General features: G+C 41.5%; 1 protein-coding gene across 7 annotated transcripts in view; it reads right to left on the bottom strand.

The window, feature by feature from the left end:
- Positions 1–25698, bottom strand: part of ABCC5 (ATP binding cassette subfamily C member 5) — a 99545-nt gene that overhangs the window by 63734 nt on the left and 10113 nt on the right. For 6 of the 7 annotated variants that reach the window (XR_010726910.1, XM_066241784.1, XM_066241786.1 and 3 more), the window contains exons 3-5: positions 2528–2685; positions 2183–2338; positions 1365–1512 (exon numbers count right to left, since the gene is read on the bottom strand). Coding sequence is in view for 6 of the 7 variants with exons in the window: in XM_066241784.1 (XP_066097881.1) it covers positions 1365–1512; positions 2183–2338; positions 2528–2685 (462 nt within the window). In the remaining variant the exon portion in view is untranslated. Of the gene's footprint in view, positions 1–218; positions 1513–2182; positions 2339–2527; positions 2686–25698 lie in introns of those variants that run through there. The other variant, XM_066241789.1, reaches the window with a different exon arrangement.

The following is a 25698-nucleotide window of genomic DNA, read 5'->3' as shown; positions in this document are numbered from 1 at the left end:
AGATGAGTATCGAATTAACCAAAGATGAGTATCTCAGGGAGCTGCGCCTTGAACGAGAAATTAAGGAATATGCAGATGCTCAAGGGAGTGGCTGATGGGCCCCCCCAGTGAATGTGCATAGGTCATTTTTTTCCCCAGGTAAAAAAATTAAAATCCCAACAATCGAAAGAATAATATTTTGGGGGTGAGGGGAGCCAATGAAGTTTTTGCACTGACCAAACGGAATCGAGAAAGCCTGTAGAGCATGCTACCCCGTGGAAAGAATTCTGTGAAAAAATCAGAGCAGCCACCAGCCCTGTAGTGAAACAATGACAGAAGCTCTTCTTGGGGGAAGACGGCCCTATAAAAACGTTTGCCATTTCAGTCAAGAACATAACATTCAGTTACAGGATCCCTCTTACTTAAAACTTACACGAGCAAATGTGTTAGTCAATCAATTAATATAGAAACCAAATTCCAGAAAAGTAGTGTACTCTGCTTCAGAAAAGAGGTAAAAACTTAAAAAAAAAAAAGGTATCAAACAATTTAAAAAAACAAAATGAAACAGCAGAACAATTGTAATTAGTTTTACCTAATCACCATGCATCTTAGGCACATACTTACCAAAACCATGAACCTCCAGCTTACCCACACACGGAAAACGCACAGTATAGTAGCACTACTGCTCCGATGCCTCAAGGCAAATATGCAGAGAATAGATTTAATCAAAGTCTCAAGTGTAAGGCAGCACAGCAGGTGTAAGAAACAGCTTTTCAGAAAACAGGTGAGCGTCCCTCTTACCTACTCTGCTCCAGTACACACTAGAGAGAAACCATGGCTGCCACCCCGACACTTGCCACAGTTTACACTGTAGACCAAACTGAAAATGCACTCCAGGTTAGACTCTCAACCTCAACAGTCCTCCAGGGTCTTCGGGACTCATCTGCCACAGAACCTTCACACGTGACAAGGCAGCCTCCAGGCATTCGGTGCAGCACCAGCACTAGCTCACGGCATCCCACACAATGCTGCTCTCGCCCACTCACGACAGAGACACACCTTCCCGAACCAAGACTGCCATTTCATGTCAACACACAGCAGAGGAGCACAGTCCTGTGCAGAGCCGGAACCATTCCGTTTCACCCCCACCCCACGAAAGCAAGCCAGTTCCATTTCTTATCTGGCAACGCGGCCCCACATCCTTCCAGCTGCTGCCAAGCTACCTCTCACTCCAAAATCAGTATTTCCCTTCCCATAGACCTGGAGGCATCTGTAAAGCCGCTAACTAGCCCCAGGTGAGCACAACCCCTGCAACAGAACAAGAGCGTTAGAGCTGGCCGCGGCCGGGCCCCTGGAGACTGTCAGAAAGGATGGTTAGAACTTACTGGTCCACTGAAGCTAGCCAGCTGCGTGATCATCAGGCACACGATGGAGAGGATGAGCCTGGTGCGGCAGAAGATCCACACAACCCTTCGGAGGGAAGCAGCTTCTGGCCCAACTTCATTCAGCTCTTCTTGCCACAGTCTCTCTAGTCTTAACAAGGGCACATGTCCTCCGTTACACATCTCCCCGGGGGATACACATGCCCTAACTTCCCTCCTGCCATCACATTTTGTCTCCAGGCTTGGACACCATTCACACAAGTCTTCCCTTTAATATCAATATTACGTACACAGCCTTCACCTTCCAGGGGGAAAATTACCCTTCCTGGGTGATTACATATTTACCCTGCAGAGGGAGCCTCTCGATATACAGAAAATGAGGAGAACAAGTCTTTCCTCCCACCCAGAAAGGTTATCCCTGTATAGAATTTGTTTGTGGATAAGAACTTCTTTTCTCAAAGGTCCCCAACCCTTTCTGAAGGATCCTGTGGCAAAATGTAAACTAAATTTTAATCATGACAATTGGCTACCACAAAAAATGTATTCTGTCACAAGGCCGCAACATAATCTCCCTGTAGACTCAGGAAGAGGAGCGGGGCTGAGAGAGAGAGAGAAAGCCCGTGGTTAAAACAGGATTAATGGTGAAATAGGAGATAAAGCAGAAGAGCAAAGAGAAAGTCATCCCAGGATACCCTCCCACCATCAGCTAGCTCAGATCCTAAAACACACAGCTGAGGACTTCACACTGCTGGACCCATACTCCTAGCTCAGGCCCTCCACACCCAGTATGTGGGACACCAGGGTGGACCAGAGACGCCTACCTTCTGCAGTTCACATCAGAAGACTCGTACTTGGACAAAGACCACACATCCTCCATTGAGAGCTCCCCCTTCTTGTGAGCCAGGCGGGCCAGGGGAGAAAGCCAAGAGAAAGTCATACAGGAGAAGAGCCCAGCATTGTCCACTGGGTGCTGGTGTCTAAGGAGAGAAAACCCAAAGCACAAAATGTCACCACGCACCGGCGGCCAGCTGCATTTATAATACACTGCTTCGTCAACGGAGCTTCTGACTAAATACAGGGGCCCCGAATGGCCTAATCTTAGCCCAAACTTTCAAAACTGCTTTTGGTACTTCAAAGAGAAGTCATTAACCAGGAGAGCCTCATACTTGGAAGTGGTCCGAATGGGCTTCAGAGCACTTAAGCCGTGATGGTACTTCCCCTTCGGATGCTCCTCATCCAGGATTCTGAGCTGAGAATGCGTACACACATCCAGGGAAAGGCCCTCCACTCGGGCTGCAGTTTCCAAGGCATCTTGGCATTCCAACTGTATGAGCAGGTGGGGAGAGAAGGCATCAGAACATCAGAAAACAGACAGGAGCATATTCACCTGACATAACAGTTCAAACTGCAAGCCAGATTCATCTTAACTGAGAAATTCAGCCTGACCAGGCAGTGGTGCAATGGATAGATCATTGGCCTAGGATGCTGAGGACCCAGGTTCGAAACCCCAAGGTCACCGGCTTGAGCACAAGATCATTCGGCTTTGAGCATGGGTTCATCAGCTTGAGAGAGAGAGCATAGACATGACCCCATGGTTACTGGCTTCAGCCCAAAGGTCTCTGGCTCAGCTGGAGCCCCCCCCCCCCCACCATCAAGGCATATATGAGAAAGCAATGAATGAACATCTAAAGTGCCCCAACGAGTTGATGCTTCTCATCTCTCTCCCTTTCTGTCTCTCTCTCGCTAAAAAAAAAAGAAAAAGAAGAAATTTCAAACTTGTATAGTATGAACTCACCAAAGAACATTAAACCAAATACCTAAACTTCTAAACTAATAGACTTCTTTTTTTTTTTTTTAGCCTGCAACCTTGGGCTTCAAGCCAGTGACCCTGCGCTCAAGCTGGTGAGCCCGCACTCAAGCTGGATGAGCCTGTGCTCAAGCAGGAGACTTTAAGGTTTCGAACCTGGGACCTCAGCATCCCAGGTCGATGCTTTATGCACTGTGCCACCACTGGTCAGGCTAGACTTCATTTTTACTCTGGGCACTTTTAGGTTCAGAAACATTGAGCAGAAAGTACACAGAGCTCCCATGTACCTTCTCATCTGCCCCCCATCATCCCCATTCATTTCCCATTATGAATATCCACATTAGTGTGGTATGTGTGCTACTGAGAAGCCAATACTGATATGACTATGACCATAGTTTATAATAGAATTCACTTTTTGTGATGTACATTCTAAACTTTATTATTTTGTCACCAAACTGTTTTATCTTTCATTTCCCAATACAGACTGAGTGTCAATTACTTCACTACTAACTTCAAAATCTTTTTTTTTTTTAAGTGAGAGGAGGGGAAATAGTGAGACAGATTCCTGCATGCACTCTGACCCCGCAACCCCCATCTGGGGCCAATGCTCGAATCAAACAAAATATTTTTAGCACCTGAGGCTGACATGTTCAGACCAACCTAGCCACCCTCAACACCCAGGGCCAACGCTTGAATCAACTGAGCCACTGGCTGCAGGAGGTGAAGAGGGAGAGAAGGGGGAGAGGGAAAGGGAGATAAGCAGATGGTTGCTTCTCTTGTGTGCCCTGACTGGGAATCGAACCCAGAACATCCATATGCTGGGTTGATGCTCGATCCACTGACCCTACCAACCGGGGCCCTAATTTCAAATTCTTTTGCCTGTTTTCGATGACAAAAAATTCAAGATCACCCTCAATTACATAGCCCTGTCATGTAGAAAGGGCCAGGGTGTACACATGCCTCCTGTCTTTCCTTCTTATCAGCAACAGGCAGAGCAGAACAGGGCTCTCACCTTGGCTGCACAGCTAAAGAGTTCTAATACCCAGATTTCTGCAGCATGAAACAGAGGGTCTCATGAGTTGAAATACAGAGGTACACATATTTGCTATAAAGCTTAGAAATATCAATTCATCAGATGAACAAAATGCATGTAATTCAATATCTGACTGTGGCAGAAGAGGGTGGCCCAAGAATCAGGGCACACCTATTTTCATTTACTCTAAAACTAACTCAAAGTGTAAGCCTTACTGTCCCAGAAGCAGAAGTATTTTTCCTCAAGATTGTAAGTACATCATCCTTTTCTCACATTATCACAAATATTTCCAGCAATTACTGTGAAGTAGAAAGAAAGAATACATTCCCAAATTGAGAACGAGTTAAGAGTTGCAGCACCTAACGCACTCTGCCTTACACAAAGCAGAGTCTCTATTATTACACCCCTCCCCCACTTTCCACACAGAACAGATGCCAAATATTAGCTGAACTGAAAGATCAGCATTCATGCATGGGGATCACAGGCATGGGTGCCTAGGTGGATCACTCCTCGAACACAATAGCTTTAGTTCAGCTAGGCACTGCTGCTTAGTACCCAGAAACTACACAGACCAGCCAAAAAAGTTCTGTGCACATTTTTTTTCCTTTTGTCAAAGGCAAGGCAGACCAGCTTCAAGAGAAGAACAATACAATGACAAATGAGTAAGTCAACATCAAGAAGAGAATTCATACAAAATCCTTAGGCATAGGTGAGCACTTAGCGGGTAAGAGACTATGGTCCCTAATAATGAACTATGCTGAGATTAAAGCACACACAAAACTTTGTTGATGTTTATTTTTTAAAAACTTTTAGGTTGCCTATAACCACAAGGGGAAGAAAAGAAAACCACTGGGTTGATAAAAAAGAAAGTTACACTAAAAATACAAACATACCTACTATACAGAAGTAGAAATTGAAAATACGTTCAGAGTGGGCACAGAATCATACAAGGACAAGCCTTATTTGGAGATCCAAAGCTTCAGAAGAAGACAAAAAGTGAAAGTAATACCACTTCAAGTGCACATTGGATACCTGCCAAAACGTACTATTTGTATGGAAGCAAAGCAAACCGCAACCAATTTCAAAAGACTGACATTATATAATACATGGTCTCTGACCACTTGGGAACTTAATTATAATTCAGTAACAAAGATAACAAGGAAAACTATCTCTAAATATTCAGAATTTATGCAACACACTTACAAAGAATGCCAGTTAAAGAACACATCAAATGGAAATTAACAAATAGTCTAAGCTAAATGGTAAGAAATTATAACACAGCAAAATTTGTGGGATGCTGCTAAAATGCAGCATAGAGTGAAATTATGAATGCTTTCAGAGCATATGTTGGAGAAAAAAAGTGAAAAATCAGTGCTCTAAGCTAGCGTGTGGCAAACTTTTCTACAATGGGCCAGATTGTATATATTTTAGGTTTTGTGGGCTAAGAGGTAAAATTGAAGATATTATGTAGGTACTTACATTACAAAAGAAAACAAACTTCCACAAAATGTTTACTGACAAAATTCAAAATATATTAATAATAATTGAATGCAATTTTTTTTGCAATACCTGTTTACCAATAGAAGAATACCATTCTTTTAGTGGGAATAACATTTCACCTAATTAGAGTTTAAAATGGTTGTCCCTTTTGAGATTGGTGAAATTATATATACAAATCCTAGAGGGAAGGGGGAAGGTATTGGGAGGAGGGGTCAAAGGGGATGTTAAGGGGAACACGGGGGTAAGGGGGGAGATATATTCGGTGGGACACTTGAATCTGTGTAAACACAGTAAATTTAAATCATTAAAAAAATTTTCGCCCTGGCCGGTTGGCTCAGCGGTACAGCGTCGGCCTAGCGTGCGGAGGACCCGGGTTTGATTCCCGGCCAGGGCACACAGGAGAAGCGCCCATTTGCTTCTCCACCCCTCCCCCTCTCCTTCCTCTCTGTCTCTCTCTTCCCCTCCCGCAGCCAAGGCTCCATTGGAGCAAAAAGATGGCCCAGGCGCTGGGGATGGCTCTGTGGCCTCTGCCTCAGGTGCTAGAGTGGCTCTGGTCGCAACATGGCGACACCCAGGATGGGCAGAGCATCGCCCCCTGGTGGGCAGAGCGTCGCCCCATGGTGGGCGTGCCAGGTGGATCCCGGTCGGGCGCATGCGGGAGTCTGTCTGACTGTCTCTCCCTGTTTCCAGCTTCAGAAAAATGAAAAAAAAGAAAAAAAAAAATTTTTTTTCCCACATGTAATCAGAAATAATTTCTCTACACGTTTGGTCTGTTTCAACATTTCCAACATGACTATAATAAATCTGTGAATCATGTCTAGAACATTTTTTTTTCAGACCATGGTTTCTTTTATGACTTTCAAAGTCTTGGATAAATTACTGCTCATCTCCTTCAAATTACCTGCGTCTCTCTCGTGCTAGCAAGTGATATGAACCACATAAGCAACACAGCACACATTTCTCCCATGGGGAATGGGCTCCCTTTGTGTCAAGTTTCTCATGCACTAACCTTTTAAAGGATGGAGATGATATTAGTCCGTTTCTAAATGGAATAAAACTAAAATTTATTTAAAAAGTCACAGAAAAATAAAATGATTGTCCCTTTCATCAAAATCGATTGCAAATCTTTATCTGTTAATGCTGATTTGTGACAAGATTTTATCATTTTACTTTTCAAAACGTCTTTCCACACAGATAGGTACTGCCAAATACTGAAAAGCAATCCATGAGCATATGACTTTAGTTGAGCATATTTACCTCTTGGAAAGTATTATACAATTCTATCAGATCTTTCTCTTGACATGTGACTTTATCATAATATCACAATGCTGACTAATCACTTCCAACTAAAAGTTGGGTAGAAGCTACTGAATGGCTAAATTAAATGGATTTTTAAAAATTGTAGCAAAATATACATAACGTAAAATTTGCCATTTTTAAGTGTAAAAACCATGGGTATTAATTATATTCACAATGCTGTACAATCACCATTACTATCTATTTCCAAAATAAATGAATCCTGAAATATGGAAATTTCCTTTATATTTCATGGAGGTTCTGAAAAACACTGCTAGAACTGTAATTTAAGCCCAGAGATATCAGATAGATAGATAGATAGATAGATAGATAGATAGATAGATAGATAGATAGATAGATGATAGATAGATGATAGATGATAGATAGATAGATAGATAGATAGATAGATAGATAGATAGATCTCCACTACAAATTTGTATGGGAATGGAAATCTCACTTCTTGTTTTAATTTTCAACAGCATGAGAAATATGCAGGGCAGCTGGACAGTACTTAAGTTTCAAACATTAGCTGTCATGGAAATTACAATGATCACAGTACCATTTTACATTACCACTAGCCGCGTATGGGAGACTCAGTTTCTTCACATCATCCTCATCACATGTGATCGTCCTTTTTTATTTTAGCTATTTGGACAGGTGTGGCTTATTTATCAGAATGGCGTGGTGGACCTGCCAACTCCAGTGCCACCTGCCCTGGTCACAGCTGCTATGAACATTCATGTCACAAGGTAAGGGGACATCCCTCAGGTATTTCCCTCCCTAGAGACATCCCAGGTACAGAATACCTACATATAAATCCACTACAGGTGTCACATTACTTGTCTTGCTGGTCTGAGTGTGGGTGTTTAACATAGAGCTGCCAGCATTAGAAAATCAGCTAGAGATGGAAACAGATGGGAACCATGACCACTGGGGCAGAAGCACCAATTGGAAGGACTCAGGGTCCCTAGCAACAAATGCCCTGTAGTGGCTCTGTCAGCCTGGACACTACAAACAGGACCCCCCCCTCCCTGGGGCTTAACAACTGGCCCCCTGCTTTCCTGAGGAACCTGAGCCCTCACCACCAGCTGTCTCTGCAGCTACCTCCCTGCTGGCTCCCAGGTGGCCTCTGTTCCCTTCCTGCACTAGGCCCTGCTGGTAGATCTAGTGCAGTGTCCACCCTTCCTTCACTCTGGGGCCGAAGGGCAGGCCTGCACTCCTCTGCTCCCTCACCTGCTCCTCCCAAGGACTGCTTGGTGCCCAGTGCTGCCTGCATCTCCTGTTTGGAAAACTCGGCCTATCTATCAGCAATGAGTTGATGGCCCAGCTCATCCTTCCAAAATCACTCCCACCCACCCAAGCCTGACTTGCAAAAGCAGGCAAGATCTTGGGGACCCAACTGCTAAGGAAACCAAACCCACCAGACCATGACACCGAGTGTGAGATACTGAGCACCCCGACTTGGATAACTACCACATGGCTTGAGTCCGTCCCCACACACACAACAAAGGCACATGAACTCTGGAGCAGCGTTCTCCAGGCTCACAGGCATCCAGTTTCTTGCAAGAAACCTCAGTGGCTGCCTAGGAAGCTGTGTCCCTCCGAGGGCACAGACTCTAGTGCCCAGAGCAGAAACCCACTTTTCCGCCTGTCTTAGGTTCTAGTTGGAGCATGAAAAGGCAGCTGGGGAAGCAAAGACGACCAAAGGACCAGCTCCCACACGTGGGGCTCCCCACCAGCAATGTGAGGTTTGCAGTAAGCAAGTGCGTATAACAACACAAACATATTATGAGGAGGAGACGAAAGCATTCTTAGTACCTTCTTCCTAAAAACAAAGTACAAAAGTAAAATAAAGACTACTAAGAGCCATTAAAAAAATCTATAAACAAAAAAGTGAACAGACTCAACAACAGAATCCTCTTATTGCTTGAGTTTTGTTTCTTTGACTCTATATAACAATGTCATGTTCCACCATCTTCTGGGTAGAAAGTTACTTCCTGTATTGGAGAATGCCAAATTCAAAAGCTCATCAAATGAGAATTGGCAGGCAAGGTTTCATTCCCCTAGGCCTAGGAGCATTAAGAGTGCTCTACCAGCATTATTATTTTTTTTAACTTTACTTTATTTATTCATTTTTAGAGAGGAGAGAGAGAGAGGGAGAGAGAGAGACAGAGTGAAAGGAGGGGGCAGGAGCAGGAAGCATCAACTCCCATATGTGCCTTGAGCAGGCAAGCCCAGGGTTTTGAACCGGCAACCTCAGCATTTCCAGGTCGACACTTTATCCACTGCGCCACCACAGGTCAGAAGAGTGCTCTACCAGCATTATTAAATGTTTGTAATAATAGAGACTGAGGGCTCATCATCATATGTGATTGTCATTCTTTTTTATTTTAGCTATTTGAAGAGGTGTGGCTTATATATCAGAATGGTGTGGTGGACCTGCCAACTCAGTATAATTTTATCCTGACAAAAGTAAATCCCCATAAAAGTAGTTGAAATAGCACCAATCCTCAACTTTTCATATAATAAAGCACCGAGTAGCAATTCCCACAGTAAGGGTATAGAGAAGTCTCTATTGTTTTTGTTTGTATTTGGGGGCATTTTTTTGTGACAGAGACAGAGAGAAGGACAGATAGGGACAGACAGGAAGGAGATGAGAAGCATCAATTCTTTGTTGCGGCACCTTAATTGTTCCATTGATTACTTTCTCATATACGCCTTGGGGTGGGGGCTACAGCAGACCGAATGACCCCTTGCTCAACAAGCCAGCGACCTTGGGCTCAAGCTGATGAGCCTTGGTCAAACCAGATGAGCCCGCACTCAAGCTGGCGACCTCAGCATTTTGAACCTGGGTCCTCCGCATCCCAGTCCAACACTCTATCCACTGCGCCACCGCCTGGTCAGGCAAGAAGTCTCTATTGTTGATCTAAGAAAATCAAAAGTTACCACTCTAAGCAAGCCACTTGCCAAGTCATATCCCATTTTTGCTATTCGTTCCTAACCTACTTCCCAAAATGTCAATCTTGTTGTCACATCTTGCTGACTTCTTAGGTGAGAACAATGAAATCTCTAATGGAGATAAGAGGGGATCTTGGCCTGGCCGGTTGGCTCGGTAGAGCGTCGGCCTGGCGTGCAAGGGGTCCCGGGTTCGATTCCTGGCCAGGGCACATAGGAGAAGCGCCCATTTGCTTCTCCACCCCCCCTCCTTCCTCTCTGTCTCTCTCTTCCCCTCCCACAGCCAAGACTCCATTGGAGCAAAGATGGCCCGGGCGCTGGGGATGGCTCCCTGGCCTCTGCCCCAGGTACTAGAGTGGCTCTGGTCGCGGCAGAGCGACGCCCCAGAGGGGCAGAGCGTCGCCCCCTGGTGGGCGTGCCGGGTGGATCCCGGTCGGGCGCATGCGGGAGTCTGTCTGACTGTCTCTCCCCGTTTCCAGCTTCGGAAAAATACAAAAAAAAAAAAAAAAGAGGGGATCCTGTTTTGAAAGAAAACAGTTCTACTCTGTAACTGCACATAGCTATTTCAGAAATAGATCTTTCACAATAAGCAGCAGGCGTTTAGCTGTTGGCAAGAACTCATTTGTTAAAATAACATTATCAAGAAAATTAAGAGAAGATCCTCTTTCTCCAAAAGAACTATTTTCTCTATACTGTAGTCTTAAAGTATTAATACCTTCATAGTTGGAGGCCATTGTGCAGCATAGTGATTTTGAACACGGCTTTCAGAAGACAGACGTGGGTTGGCATGCTAATTCTACCACCAATCTTCAGCATGTTACCTAGCCACTTTATGCTTTGGTTTACTTATTTTTATAATGGTACATATACCTACCACACAGTGTTGAAAGGGATTAACAGGATAATGAAAAGTGCTTAGCCCAGAGATCTAAGATGGCGTCAAATTAGTGAAAGTTACACTCATCTGCTCCCAGGTCTAAACTAAATTATAGAACAATCAACCTTGATAACCAATTGAAGACTAAACAGAAGTCTTATAACCAGATTTACAGAAGAAGCCACATGGAGACTGGTAGGAAGACTGGAGAGGCAAAAGGGGTTGGCCCCACTCCCACATGCAGCAGCTGAGAACCCAGAGGGGCTAGCTCAGCTGCAAAGGTCCCCAGTGAGGAGGGATCTCAATCCCATGCAGGGCTCCCCAGCCCAGAGCACCAGAGACAGAAAGAGGAGACCACGTGACATCTGGCTGTGACACGGACTGTCCACCAGGGAGAGAGGAATCTGCTAGAAACCCAGGCGCCCTTGCAAAGGGCCAATGCACAATTCATGGTCACTAACTCTGGGCTCCAACAGAGAGAGGGCAGATTGGAGTGGACTGGAGTTGTGCGAGGACAAACTGGTTTGTGTGGCTCCAGAAAGAGAGCTGAAGGGGCAGCCGACAAGGTCCCTGTGCTGAGTTTCTCTCCCACACAGCCCAGAGATGCCATCGTTCCTGCACTGAGCACTCCCCTCCAAACAGCACCAGCCTGGGGGACTGCATTAGCCCCACCCTCCCAACTCCCTGTGGCCCCGCCCTACTGAGCTCATACCCTGCCAAGGAGTCAGCTGCCTGGGTCAATGGTGTGGACTTCTTGGAGGGCTCTCGAGGGCAAATTCAGGGATGTCTGAGACTGAGTTCTGTGGGTCAAGGTGGAGGCTATCCCTCCCTCTGCAAGTGCCTGACCCAGTGAAGCCACCACATGGGAGATGCACTAGCCCCACCTTATGAACTCCCCACTGAATAGGAGAACATATTCACTAACAATACATCTGATATAGGGTTAATATACAAAATTTATAAAGAACTCATAAAATAATATAAAAAATAACCCAAAAACAATCCAATTAAAAAATGGGCAGAGAACCTGAATAGACACTTCTACAAAGAGGACATACAGATGGACAACAGATATATGAGGAGATGCTCAACATTACTAATTATCAGAGAAAAGCAAATTAAAACCACAATGAGCTATCAACTCACACCTATAAGAATGGTTATCTTCAGTAAATCCACAAACAAGTGTTGGCAAGGATGTGGAGAAAAGAGAAGTTTCATGCACTATTGGTGGGAATGCAGATTGGTGCAGCCACTGTGGAAAATATACTGCTCACAAAAATTAGGGGATATTTCAAAATGAATATGAAGCTATAAAATATCCCCTGATTTTTGTGAGCAGTATAGTATAGGTTCTTCAAAAAATTAAAAATGAAACGGCCTCCTGACCAGGCGGTGGCGCAGTGGATAGAGCATTGGACTGGGATGCGGAGGACCAAGTTCGAGACCCCAAGGTTGCCAGCTTGAGCATGGGCTCATCTGGTTTGAGCAAAAGCCCACCAGCTTGGACCCAAGGTTGCTGGCTCCAGCAAGGGGTTACTCGGTCTGCGGAAGGCCAGCGGTCAAGGCACATATGAGAAAGCAATCAATGAACAACTAAGGTGTTGCAACACACAACGAAAAACTAATGATTGATGCTTCTCATCTCTCTCCATTCCTGTCTGTCTGTCCCTATCTATCCCTCTCTCTGACTCACTGTCTCTGTAAAAAATAAATAAATAAATAAAATTTTTTAAAAAATGAAAATTGAAAAATAAACTTAAAAAAAGAAAGATGCTTAGCAAAAAATGGGGTATGCAATAAACATTTAATATGAATTAACTATATTACCCCAATCTATCCATCTGATAAACCTTACAGCATATCTCAAATATTTCCTGTTTGCTTTAGCTTTCCCAGACTCTTTCAATGGGGAATTAATTTCCCCGCGCCTGTACCCTGCAGTGTGGGATGCTTCTGGTAGGAGCTCCTGGCGGCAGGCTGTCTCACTCTTGTTTCATCCCTGGCCCCTAGCACAGAGCTTGGCACCTCATTTAAACACAACTAAAATGTCTTCATGTTGCCTCACTATCTGCATGATTATCACTTAATGCTGCATAATACACACTGAGGAGACCTTAACCATTCCACTTCTGTTTAGATTATCTACTGTTTTGCTTATTATTAATAGTTTATTTTTGTCTTTCTGGATTACTTAAAATAAATTTCATCAGTGGGATTGCAGAACTAAAGAATGTAATGCAGATCGGTCATCCAAACAGAGAATCAATAAAGATATAGTGGCCTTAAACGAAATACTACAACACCTGGATATGATAGACATCTACAGGACACTTCATCCCAAAGCAACAGAGTATACATTTTTCTCTAGTGTACATGGAACATTCTCAAGAATTGACCATATGTTGGGCCACAAAGACAATATCAGCAAATTTAGAAAAATTGAAATTGTACCAAGCATATTTTCTGATCATAAAGCCTTGAAACTAGAATTCAACTGCAAAAAAGAGGAGGAAAAACCCACAAAATTATGGAAACTAAACAACATACTTCTAAAAAATGAATGGGTCAAAGAAGAAATAAGTGCAGAGATCAAAAGATATATACAGACAAATGAAAATGAAAATACGACATATCAGAATCTCTGGGATGCAGCAAAAGCAGTAATAAGAGGAAACTTCATATCACTTCAGGCCTATATGAACAAACAAGAGAGAGCCGAAGTAAACCACTTAACTTCACACCTTAAGGAGCTAGAAAAAGAAGAACAAAGACAACCCAAAACCAGTCGAAGAAAGGAGATAATAAAAATCAGAGCAGAAATAAACGAAATAGAGAACAGAAAGACTATAGAAAAAATCAATAAAACAAGGAGCTGGTTCTTTGAAAAGATCAACAAAATCGACAAACCCTTGGCAAGACTCACCAAGGAAAAAAGACACAGGACTCAAATAAATAAAATCCAAAATGAAAGAGGAGAAATCACCACAGACATCATAGATATACAAAGAATTATTGTAGAATACTATGAAAAACTATATGCCACCAAATACAACAATCTAGAAGAAATGGATAAATTCCTAGAACAATACAACCTTCCTAAACTGAGTCATGAAGAAGCAGAAAACCTAAACAGACCAATCAGCAGGGAGGAAATAGAAAAAACTATTAAAAACCTCCCCAAAAATAAAAGTCCAGGCCCAGACGGTTATACTAGTGAATTCTATCAAACATTCAAAGAAGACTTGGTTCCTATTCTACTCAAAGTCTTCCAAAAAATTGAAGAAGAAGCAATACTTCCAAACACATTTTATGAGGCCAACATAACCCTCATACCAAAACCAGGCAAGGATGGCACAAAGAAAGAAAACTACAGACCAATATCTCTAATGAATACAGATGCTAAAATACTAAACAAAATACTGGCAAATCGAATACAACAATATATTAAAAAAATAATACATCATGATCAAGTGGGATTCATCCCAGAATCTCAAGAATGGTTCAACATACGTAAAACGGTTAACGTAATACACCATATCAACAAAACAAAGAACAAAAACCACATGATCTTATCAATAGACGCAGAAAAGGCTTTCGATAAAATACAACACAATTTTATGTTTAAGACTCTCAACAAAATGGGTATAGAAGGAAAATATCTCAACATGATAAAGGCCATATATGATAAACCATCAGCCAACATCATATTAAATGGCGTAAAACTGAGGACTTTCCACCTTAAATCAGGAACAAGACAGGGTTGTCCTCTCTCTCCACTCTTATTTAACGTGGTGCTAGAAGTTCTGGCCAGAGCAATCAGACAAGACAAAGAAATAAAAGGCATCCATATCGGAAAAGAAGAAGTAAAGGTATCACTTTTTGCTGATGATATGATCCTATACATCGAAAACCCAAAGGACTCCACAAAAAAATTACTAGAAACAATAAACCAATACAGTAAGGTCGCAGGATACAAAATCAACATACAAAAGTCCATAGCCTTTCTATATGCCAACAATGAAATATTAGAAAACGAACTCAAAAAAATAATCCCCTTCACGATTGCAACAAAAAAAATAAAATACCTAGGAATAAACATAACAAAGAATGTAAAGGACCTATATAACGAAAACTACAAGACATTGCTAAGAGAAATAGAAAAAGACACAATGAGATGGAAAAATATTCCTTGTTCTTGGACAGGAAGAATAAATATAATTAAAATGGCCATATTACCCAAAGTAATATATAAATTTAATGCAATTCCCATCAAAATTCCTATGACATTTTTTAAAGAAATGGAACAAAAAATCATAAGATTTATATGGAACTATAAAAAACCCCGAATAGCTAAAGCAATCCTAAGGAAAAAGAATGAAGCTGGGGGCATTACAATACCTGACTTTAAACTATATTATAGGGCCACAATAATCAAAACTGTATGGTACTGGCGGAAAAATAGACACTCAGACCAATGGAATAGAAAGCCCAGAAATAAAACCACATATATATGGTCAAATAATCTTTGATAAGGGGGCCAACAACGCAAAATGGAGAAAAGAAAGCCTCTTCAACAAATGGTGTTGGGAAAACTGGAAAGCCACATGCAAAAGAATGAAACTCGACTACAGCCTGTCCCCGTGTACTAAAATTAATTCAAAATGGATCAAAGACCTAAATATAAGATCTGAAACAATAAAGTACATAAAAGAAGACATAGGTACTAAACTCATGGACCTGGGTTTTAAAGAACATTTTATGAACTTGACTCCAATGGCAAGAGAAGTGAAGGCAAAGATAAATGAATGGGACTACATCAGAATAAAAAGTTTTTGCTCAGCAAGAGAAACCGATACCAAAATAAACAGACAGCCAACTAAATGGGAACTGATATTTTCAAACAATAGCTCAGATAAGGGCCTAATATCCAAAATTTACAAAGAACTCATAAAACTCAACAACAAACAAACAAACAATCCAATAAAAAATGGGAAGAGGACATGAACAGACACTTCTCCCAGGAAGAAATACAAATGGCCAACAGATATATGAAAAGATGCTCAGCTTCATTAGTTATTAGAGAAATGCAAATCAAAACTACAATGAGATACCACCTCACCCCTGTTAGATTAGCTATTATCAACAAGATGGGTAATAGCAAGTGTTGGAGAGGCTGCGGAGAAAAAGGAACCCTCATACACTGTTGGTGGGAATGTAAAGTAGTACAACCATTATGGAGGAAAGTATGGTGGTTCCTCAAAAAACTGCAAATAGAACTACCTTATGACCCAGCAATCCCTCTACTGGGTATATACCCCAAAACCTCAGAATCATTGATACGTAAAGACACATGTAGCCCTATGTTCATTGCAGCACTGTTCACAGTGGCCAAGACATGGAAACAACCAAAAAGCCCTTCAATAGAAGACTGGATAAAGAAGATGTGGCACATATACACTATGGAATACTACTCAGCCATAAGAAATGATGACATCAGATCATTTACAGCAAAATGGTGGGATCTTGATAACATCATACGGAGTGAAATAAGTAAATCAGAAAAAAACAAGAACTACATGATTCCATACATTGGTGGAATATAAAAACGAGACTAAGAGACATGGACAAGAGAGTGGTGGTTACCAGGGGTGGGGGGAGGGAGGACGCAGGAGGGAGGGAGGGAGAGAGTTAGGGGGAGGGGGAGGGGCACAGAGAAAACTAGACAGAGGGTGACGGAGGACAATCTGACTCTGGGTGAGGGGTATGCAACATAATTTAATGACAAGATAACCTAGACATGTTTTCTTTGAATATATGTACCCTGAAATATTAATGTCATCCCATTAACATTAATAAAAATTTATTAAAAAAAAAAAAAAAAGAATGTAATGCCTAGCAATTCGACATCTGTCTAGTTCATTCAATTAAATTTATTATAGATGGTATTCCAGTATAATTGCTAAAGAGAACTGCTATTAGCTTTAGTACTTTCATTTCTATTTTGTATACCTGAGGTTGCTCTTACCTCACCTACTCTGGGACACTACCAAGAAACAGAGGAAGCTAGCACAGTCTTCCTTGTGTATAGTCAGATCACATGATTATCATCTCCTTGCAAAGGCAAACTGCTTACTCAGAGGTGACAGGAAAATTTGTACAAATTAATTTATAGCAAACTAACAAGGCATTTACTATGTGCCAGGCATTGTTTTGACTGTTTTACAGATACTAACTCACTTAATCCTCATAACAACCTTATGAGGCAAGTACTATTATTTCCCCCATCTTACAGCTGAGAAAACTGAGGCAGGGATTTGAATCCAGGCTCCACAGATGAGGCTCCTAATCACTGGTATATGTCTTTAAGAGAAAAATATATATAAGCAAATAAATCATGACTATATCCAATGACCTCACATGTACCCTTTTGGATAGCTCTCCGCTCTTCCCCAGGGTGAGTACCAGATTAAAATAAATTATGACTCTCTGACTGACTCTCCTAACTAACCTCATTATAAGCAAATGGTAGTTTCCAAAGTCAAAGTTACAAGTATATGATTGGAACACTGGGATGCAAACAAACTATTTTTATTTAATTGCACAAAAATACACTTCCTGACTATTCTTAAACCAAAGATGAGCAGATGCTAAAAAATAGGTACATTATAGACTGGTATTTAGACATGAAATAAAAGCGAGTTTATACCACCCTATCAGCACCTGCACAGATGTCTCGCACTCGTAATTCTCGGGTTGGATGCCTGAGTCCTCGTCCTCCCTAGGCGTCCTAAGAAAGCTTACCTGGCCAAACATGCCAGGAAAACAAAGTCTGCCTGTTTAAAGGTAAAAATCAATTTGTCCTACCACAGTAACATTTTGTAAAGTGAGTTATCAGCATTCTAAGGTTGAATGGATTAAAAATGGAAATGAACCAAAAGAAAAAACTCAATATATTCAAGCTATAGGAAAGTATAAATAACACTAGAGGGCAGGAATTCTTGTATGTGCCCTGACCCGGATTGAGTCAGGAAATATATTTTGGGGACCAATATATTCCAGATTGGAGATGAACTAATCTCCAATTATTTTATGCTACTGAACACCACAGAAAACACAGGACAGCCGCTCGAAACGAAGAAGGATCTGTGGCCCCCAGTGTTAGCTGTGCTAAGTACGGTAGCCCTAGAGAGCGACAGAGCTAGGACAGTACTTGATGTACACTATCTAGGTGGATGTGAAGCCTGTTTTTTATGAATGATGTTTTAAATATTTTTTAGAAGTTATTTTAAAGCCTCTCCTGAGAAAGGATGAGAACCCCCATTTCTCTTTATTTCTCTTAAGGAGCCCTACTACAGATTAAACCTCTTCACAGCCATATGACACGGCCACGGGGAGAGGTGTCTGCAATGGTTGGTTCTCTCCAAAGGGGCAAACACTGCTTGATTCAGGAGCTGAGAAAATATTAAATAAGGAAATACTACTGCTTTCTGTCTTCCTGGAGACTATCTGGCTACAAGACACTGAGCATCTTTTTCCCTACCAAGGTGATGCAGATGGGACAGGATGGGGACACTGGGGAGGTAAAAAGGACAATGAAATTCAGGTTCTGCTATGGTTCAAACAAAGGTCAGGAAAACACAGCCACATACATGCCCCTCTGGTGAAATGCGGAACATTCGATCCAGAAGCAAACACAGATGCTTGCACAGGAGGCTTTCCCTACTCTGAGTACACAAACACGATACCCGGAGCTGTGATAACCAGTTCACCCACCACACTGCAGGGACACCGCTTATCTGGCTTGGCCCATCTCATTTTCACACTGCCAGAGCAGAATGTCTGCTGACAGGGCAACCATGGGCTGTCCCCCTGCATGGAGGCCCCTGGGACAAGATAGCAGAGTCCAGAAATCATTCTCCAGGCTGAACAATCCCTTCGTGACAGCAGGACAACAGCAGGGTAGCCTGCCTAAGCCCGGGACTGAGGATTCATCCAAGTTCCTGTGAATGCAGAGATGGCAGGCGTTGCCTGGCAGCACAGAGGCGCCTAGCATCTTCCAAGGGGATAAAGGCTACAATACTCCTCCTATCTGGCACGCCCCACAAAGCAGTCTCTGGGGCACTATCAGAATGGACAGGCCTCAGTTCCTACAGTATATTCTCCCTCCCCTCTCCTTAATTCACAAGATCTTAACACAAACACAGAATGGACAGCCTATTCTTTTCAACCTTTCTGGCCCAAGTAAAAGGTTTTCTGTACATGTTCCTGTCCTATAGCTGCCTTTATGACAAACATCTAGGGAGGCACATTTTTAAGGGAACTGCTGTACAATTTTAGGTATAGGTTTCAAGAGACTCAAAATATTAAAAACTAAATTAAAAGAAAATTAAAATTTTCCTTTATAATTTTTTTTCTTTTTTTAGCAAGAGAGAGACAGAGAAAGAACCAGACAGGAAGGGAAAGAGATGAGAAGCATCAACTCGTAGTTGCAACACCTTAGTTGTTCATTGACTGCTTTCTCATATGTGCCTTGATCTGGAGACTCCAGCCAAACCAGTAACCCCTTGCTCAAGCCACTGACCTTGGGCTCAAGCCAGCGACCTTGGGCTTCAAGCCAGACACCTTTGGACTCAAGCCAGCAACCATGGGGTCATGTTTATGATCCCATGCTCAAGCCAGCAACCCCACACTCAAGCTGGATGACCTCCGCTCAGGCTGGTGACCTTAGGGTTTTGACCCTGGGTCCTCAGCATCCCAGGTTGGTGCTCTATCCACTGTACCATCATCTGGTCAGGCTAAAATTTTCTTTTAAATGAAAAAAGATGATATCCTCCCAAGACTAGCTTTCCCATCTTCCCTGTCCCCAAGTTAAAGAAACCTACCAAGGACATTTCCTCTCTCAAAGTCTCAACACACCCTTACTCCAATAGGTTATTTACATGATCCTAACCATCTCAAGCTCCTCCCTTAAGAAATTCCGAATAGTGGCCACTTCAGTCAAGAGGGACAGCAAAATTCTACAATAAAACTTTGATGGGACATGATAAAAGCCATCTATGAGAAACCCACAGCCAACATCATACTCAATGGGCAAAAATTAAAAGCAATACCCTTAAGATCAGGAACAAGGCAGGGGTGCCCCCTTTCACCACTCTTATTTAACATAGTCCTGGAAGTCCTAGCCACAGCAATCAGACAAGAAGAAGAAATAAAAGGCATTCAAGTTGGAAAAGAAGAAGTAAAACTATCATTATTTGCAGATGATATGATATTGTATATAGAAAACCCTAAAGTCTCAGTCAAAAAACTACTGGACCTGATAAATAAATTCAGCAAAGTGGCAGGATATAAAATCAATACTCAGAAATCAGAAGCATTTTTATACACCAACAATGAACAGTCAGAAAGAGAAATTAAGGAAACAATCCCCTTCACAATTACAACCAAAAAAATAAAGTACCTAGGAGTAAACTTAACCAAGGAGACTAAAGACTTGTACTCGGAAAATTACAAAACATTGATAAAAGAAATCAAGGAAGATACTAACAAGTGGAAGCATATACCGTGCTCATGGTTAGGAAGAATAAACATCATTAAAATGTCTATATTACCCAAAGCAATTTATAAATTCAATGCAATACCAATTAAAATACCAATGACATACTTCAAAGATATAGAACACATATTCCAAAAATTTATATGGAACCAAAAAAGGACACGAATAGCCTCAGCAATCTTAAAAAAGAAGAATAAAGTGGGAGGTATCACACTTCCTGATATCAAGTTATACTACAAGGCCATTGTACTCAAAACAGCCTGGTACTGGCATAAGAACAGGCATATAGATCAATGGAATAGAACAGAGAACCCAGAAACAAACCCACAGTTCTATGGACAACTGATATTTGACAAAGGAGGTAAGGAAATACAATGGAGTAAAGACAGCCTCTTTAACAAATGGTGTTGGGAAAATTGGACAGCTACCTGCAAAAAAATGAAACTAGATCACCAGCTTACACCACTCACAAAAATAAACTCAAAATGGATAAAAGACTTGAATGTAGGCCGTGAAACCATAAGCATCTTAGAAGAAAACATAGGCAGTAAGCTCTCCGACATCTCTCGGAGCAATATATTTGCTGATTTATCTCCACGGGGAAGTGAAATAAAAGACAGGATAAACAAATGGGACTATATCAAACTAAAAAGCTTTTGCACAGCTAAAGACAACAAGAACAGAATAAAAAGACAAACTACACAATGGGAGAACATATTTGACAATACGTCTGATAAGGGGTTAATAACCAAAATTTATAAAGAACTTGTAAAACTCAACACCAGGAAGACAAACAACCCAATCCAAAAATGGGCAAAAGAGATGAATAGACACTTCTCCAAAGAGGACATATAGATGGCCAATAGGCATATGAAAAAATGCTCAACATCACTAATCATTAGAGAAATGCAAATTAAAACCACAATGAGATATCACCTTACACCAGTCAGAATGGCGCTTATCAACAAAACAACACAGAATAAGTGCTGGCGAGGATGTGGAGAAAAGGGGACCCTACTGCACTGCTGGTGGGAATGCAGACTGGTGCAGCCACTGTGGAAAACAGTATGGAGATTCCTCAAAAAACTGAAAATCAAACCGCCTTTTGACCCAGCTATCCCACTTTTAGGAATATACCCCAAGGACACCATAGAACGGCTCGAAAAGGAGAAATGCACCCGCATGTTTGTGGCAGCATTGTTCACAATAGCGAAGATCTGGAAACAGCCCAAGTGTCCGTCAGAGGACGAGTGGATTAAAAAACTTTGGTACATATATACTATGGAATACTACTCAGCCATAAGAAATGATGACATCGGATCATTTACAATAACATGGATGGACCTTGATAACATTATACGGAGTGAAATAAGTAAATCAGAAAAAAAACTGAGATGAATCCATACATAGAAGGGACATAAAAATGAGACTCAGAGACATGAACAAGAATGTGATGGCAACAGGGGCGGGGGGGGGGGGGTTGGGGGAGGGGGGAGGGGGTGAAGAAGGAGAGAGGGGTTAGGGGAGGGGAGGGGCATAAAGAAAACCAGATAGAAGGTGACAGAAGACAATTTAACTTTGCGGGAGGGGTATACAGCACAATCAAATGTCAAAATAATCTAGAGATATTTTCTCTCAACATATGTACCCTGATTTATCAATGTCACTGCATTAAATTTAATAAAAAAATATTAATATTAAAAAAAAAAAAACTTTGATGGGGAGGAAGCAGAATAGAACAGAGAGAACCTACTATTAGTACGAGAACTTGTCACCTCAGCCCTACAGCTCAGCAGCCGTGAATTAACGCAGCATCTGTAACTACCTGTTCACATACCTGTCATATGCTGTGTCACCTCATGCAGAGGACCGGCTATTAATAAACCAGTGGATTAACTGCACATCAGCACATTGGAAAAACAGGTGTTTTCCTACAGTTCATAATCTAGCAATACTCTATAATCAGCAGGAATTTGTTGTTTGGTAAATAAACTAACTTCCAAGGAACTTATTCAAAATTCCTATTCCGTTAGGGTGTGAGATGAAACTGGTTATTAGAGTGATAAGGTTTCAAAGGATTACACTGAACATGAATCAAAGTGGGTAAAAGAATCTTATAGGAAACACTTGGAGCTCCATTGGTTGAGGGGATCGGAGAAACTTTATCCCATGAGATCCAGGGCAGAGATTCTCAGTGCTGGCTACACAACAGAATCACCACAGAGCTTTAAAACAACACTGATGGCTGAGCCCTACCCCAGAGACTGGTTTAATTGGTCTGGGATAGGGCTGCATCAGTATTTTTTTAAAGGTTCTTCAAATGATTTTAATATGCAGCCTGGGCTGAGATCCACTGATTTAGATATTAGAATGTTATGTCTTTTGCATCTGTCAAAACCCCTTAATATTATACAAAAAAATTTAAAAAGCCAAAATGAAATTTATAAATAAAACATCCTTCAGTTCCTAGTACCACGTGTTTGCCCACATTAAATGCTTAGTATAAGATGCAGTAGGTCCATTGTATGACCTCTGGACTGCAGAGCAAGCTGAAACTGCTAACAATGGGGAGAAGCAAACATAAAGGTGAAGATTTGGGCAGTTTGACTGTTTTTTGACTGTGAGAATATATAACACTTAAGAAAACTAAGCAACTGCTCAACACCATAGCTGCTTTGGTAAATAGAAGTTTTCATCTGATATAACAGTTGATTCTTTAAACAGCTTTATCAAAAAATAACTTTAAGGAATTTAAACATTTAAAACATCTAATTATCTAAATAAGCTAACTCCCTAAAAAGAATGTGGGGAGGAAAGGGAGAGACAAGCTTAATTACACTAATCAGTGAACTTCAGTGTGGCAAATTAAATTCACATTACTCTGTAATTTTGATATTAACAGATTCAACCCACTGCAAAACCTTCTGCAGGCCTGGTTTCCTATTCTGGTATTGACCTTTTTATTTTTGATTAAGAGAGAGGGAATGAATGATGAGGCATTAAAGAAGGAATTCACAGGCTACCTAAAAGCAAAACCAAGACTTCATTGAAAAAGTTTTCATTAACTATTTGTAACTTCCAAATTATCTATCTTAACAAAATAAAGACTGAGGTATTTAAAACTGCTTAAAAAACAGAAAGTTAGTTCCAAGACTTCTCTTTTTAACAGAAAGCTTCCTTTACTCATGACTCCAGGCTATATTTATTTCCATTAAGCAGCATTTCCTGGGAAAACAGCGGCAGCCCTGCTGCAAACGGCTAAAAGAGCTCCCGATCAAGGCCAACCTCGGGAGAGCCACGGCTGTAGGCTCAGTCACCATGCAGCAAAGCCACCTGGGCTCTGCACCAATAGCAACACTGTTGTCATCTCCACTAGAGAGCTCTGGACTGCTATTGGAGACCTACATCTGGCACCAGGCCAGACACCCATATCAGACATGTCCTGAGCTCTATAAAGCTTTAGGGATATTTACAGGGGGGGAAAAAAGCAAACAAAAAAGCAGGTGTTCTTACTCATCCTGTCAGTGATTGTCCAGAAAATACGCTGAGTCATTCAGTACGGATCAAGAGAAAAATAATGCAGAGACTGCAAATATTAATCTCCTTCGCCCTGCCCTCCCCCTTCCTAACAGCAAGCAGACTCACAGGTACTCTGAAAACACAAGGGCACAGACAAATTCGCATACCCTCAGTTCCTAAAGAAAAGCTTTCAGAGTCAAACTGTCTAAAAGCATAAGACACTAAACAAAACTACTTCACAGTGACAATAGTTGTCTCTGGCCTGGCCTGTGGTGGCGCAGTGGATAAAGCATCAACCTGGAAACAATGAGGTTGCCGGTTCGAAACCCTGGGCTTGCCTGGTCAAGGCACATATGGGAGTTGATGCTTCCTGCTCCTCCCCCCTTCTCTCTCTCTCTCTCTTCCCTCTCTATAATGAATAAATAAAAAATCTTTAAAAAAAAAAAAAATAGTTGTCTCTGGGTAGAGAGGATAAAGGGTGATCTGGTTCTTCTATAATATTCTACAATTTTCCTTCATGATATCATAATTCTTACATAATAATATATCTGAGAATCATATTTCCTGGTAATTAAAAGATTTAATTAAAGAAATACCCATATCCTGATCTTTAAGGTATAACTTCAAAATATTTCACCTAATTATGAAAATTCCAACCAAGGTTAAAGGGTCAGCCCAATACAAAACAAAAGGAAACACTAAGTGAAGGTCACTGGACTTTGTGAATATTTGCTTTGTTAACTTTCCTAGAGGCAGAATATTCTAACTTGGTATAGAGAAAATCTTACCTATGGCACACTTTTGAGCAAAGCAAAAAAAAAAAAGAAAGAAAGAAAGAGCAGTCATAAGAGCACATGAACTTTAGTTGACTTCCGCTTATTTTCCATTCTTCCTCCTTTTCTAGATTAGACATGCTAATGAAAAATAAGTCACCCTATGCTCTGGTGTAGGAGCAGTAAGAAAGGTTTATAAAGCATTAAATAGCTTTGTTTTGCTTTAGTTTAAGTTTTACTTTAAGGCAACTAAGATCCAAACTCCTTGACCTATTATTCAAGAACACACACATCATCTGATACTCACCAATCTATCTCTTCTATGACTTCACACTTCATGCTTAAAAACAACAGTGTCCTCACTGGCCCTACTCACAACTCCTTCTTCTTCTGCCAGGCATACTCTTCCTTTCTCCAAATTCTGTCTACTCCTAAAGTCTCCAATCGAATGTTACCTTTTCCAGAAGTCTTCCCTGATCTCAAAGACTGAAGCACTCTCTACTTCTTAATTTCTATAGCACCTAAATAACAGTAATCTATGTACATGCCTAAGAGTTCAAGCTTCTATTGGAGGGCAGGTAGTCTCTCCCATCAATTATCTGTCTCAGACCACTTCATTCAACGCTGTGCATGCATCTTAGGGAGTGCTCAAATGTTCACTGGATTTTTAAAAAAATGAATAAACATAAAGAAATAATAATAAATAAAGAAACCCAGGCTTCATGGATTTATGTGACCTACATATGCATCTATACGAGTGCAAGTATAAGACAAGGAGCTGTGCCTGCAGAACTGTCCCAGACACAGGAGCAATGTTACGCAGTGGTCTAGACATAAATCTTAACGCTTGTTGAAATAACGCCAGCCTAACGCCAACCAACGTTAGTACTTAGGCTCAAAGAATGAACAGCAACAGAAGGCACCCCTATGTACACTTTAGGATTAAAGGTTGTCTGCTAAGCATGGAATTGTGTGTGGCCACAGCATTAACTTAATAGTCTTAAACAAAGGTAGGTGT

This window comes from Saccopteryx bilineata, chromosome 8 (genome assembly GCF_036850765.1).
Source record: "Saccopteryx bilineata isolate mSacBil1 chromosome 8, mSacBil1_pri_phased_curated, whole genome shotgun sequence".
Taxonomy (NCBI): Eukaryota; Metazoa; Chordata; class Mammalia; order Chiroptera; family Emballonuridae; genus Saccopteryx; species Saccopteryx bilineata.
The sequence above is the reverse complement of the archived record's forward strand: the minus strand, read 5'-3'. Positions and strand labels throughout refer to the sequence as shown.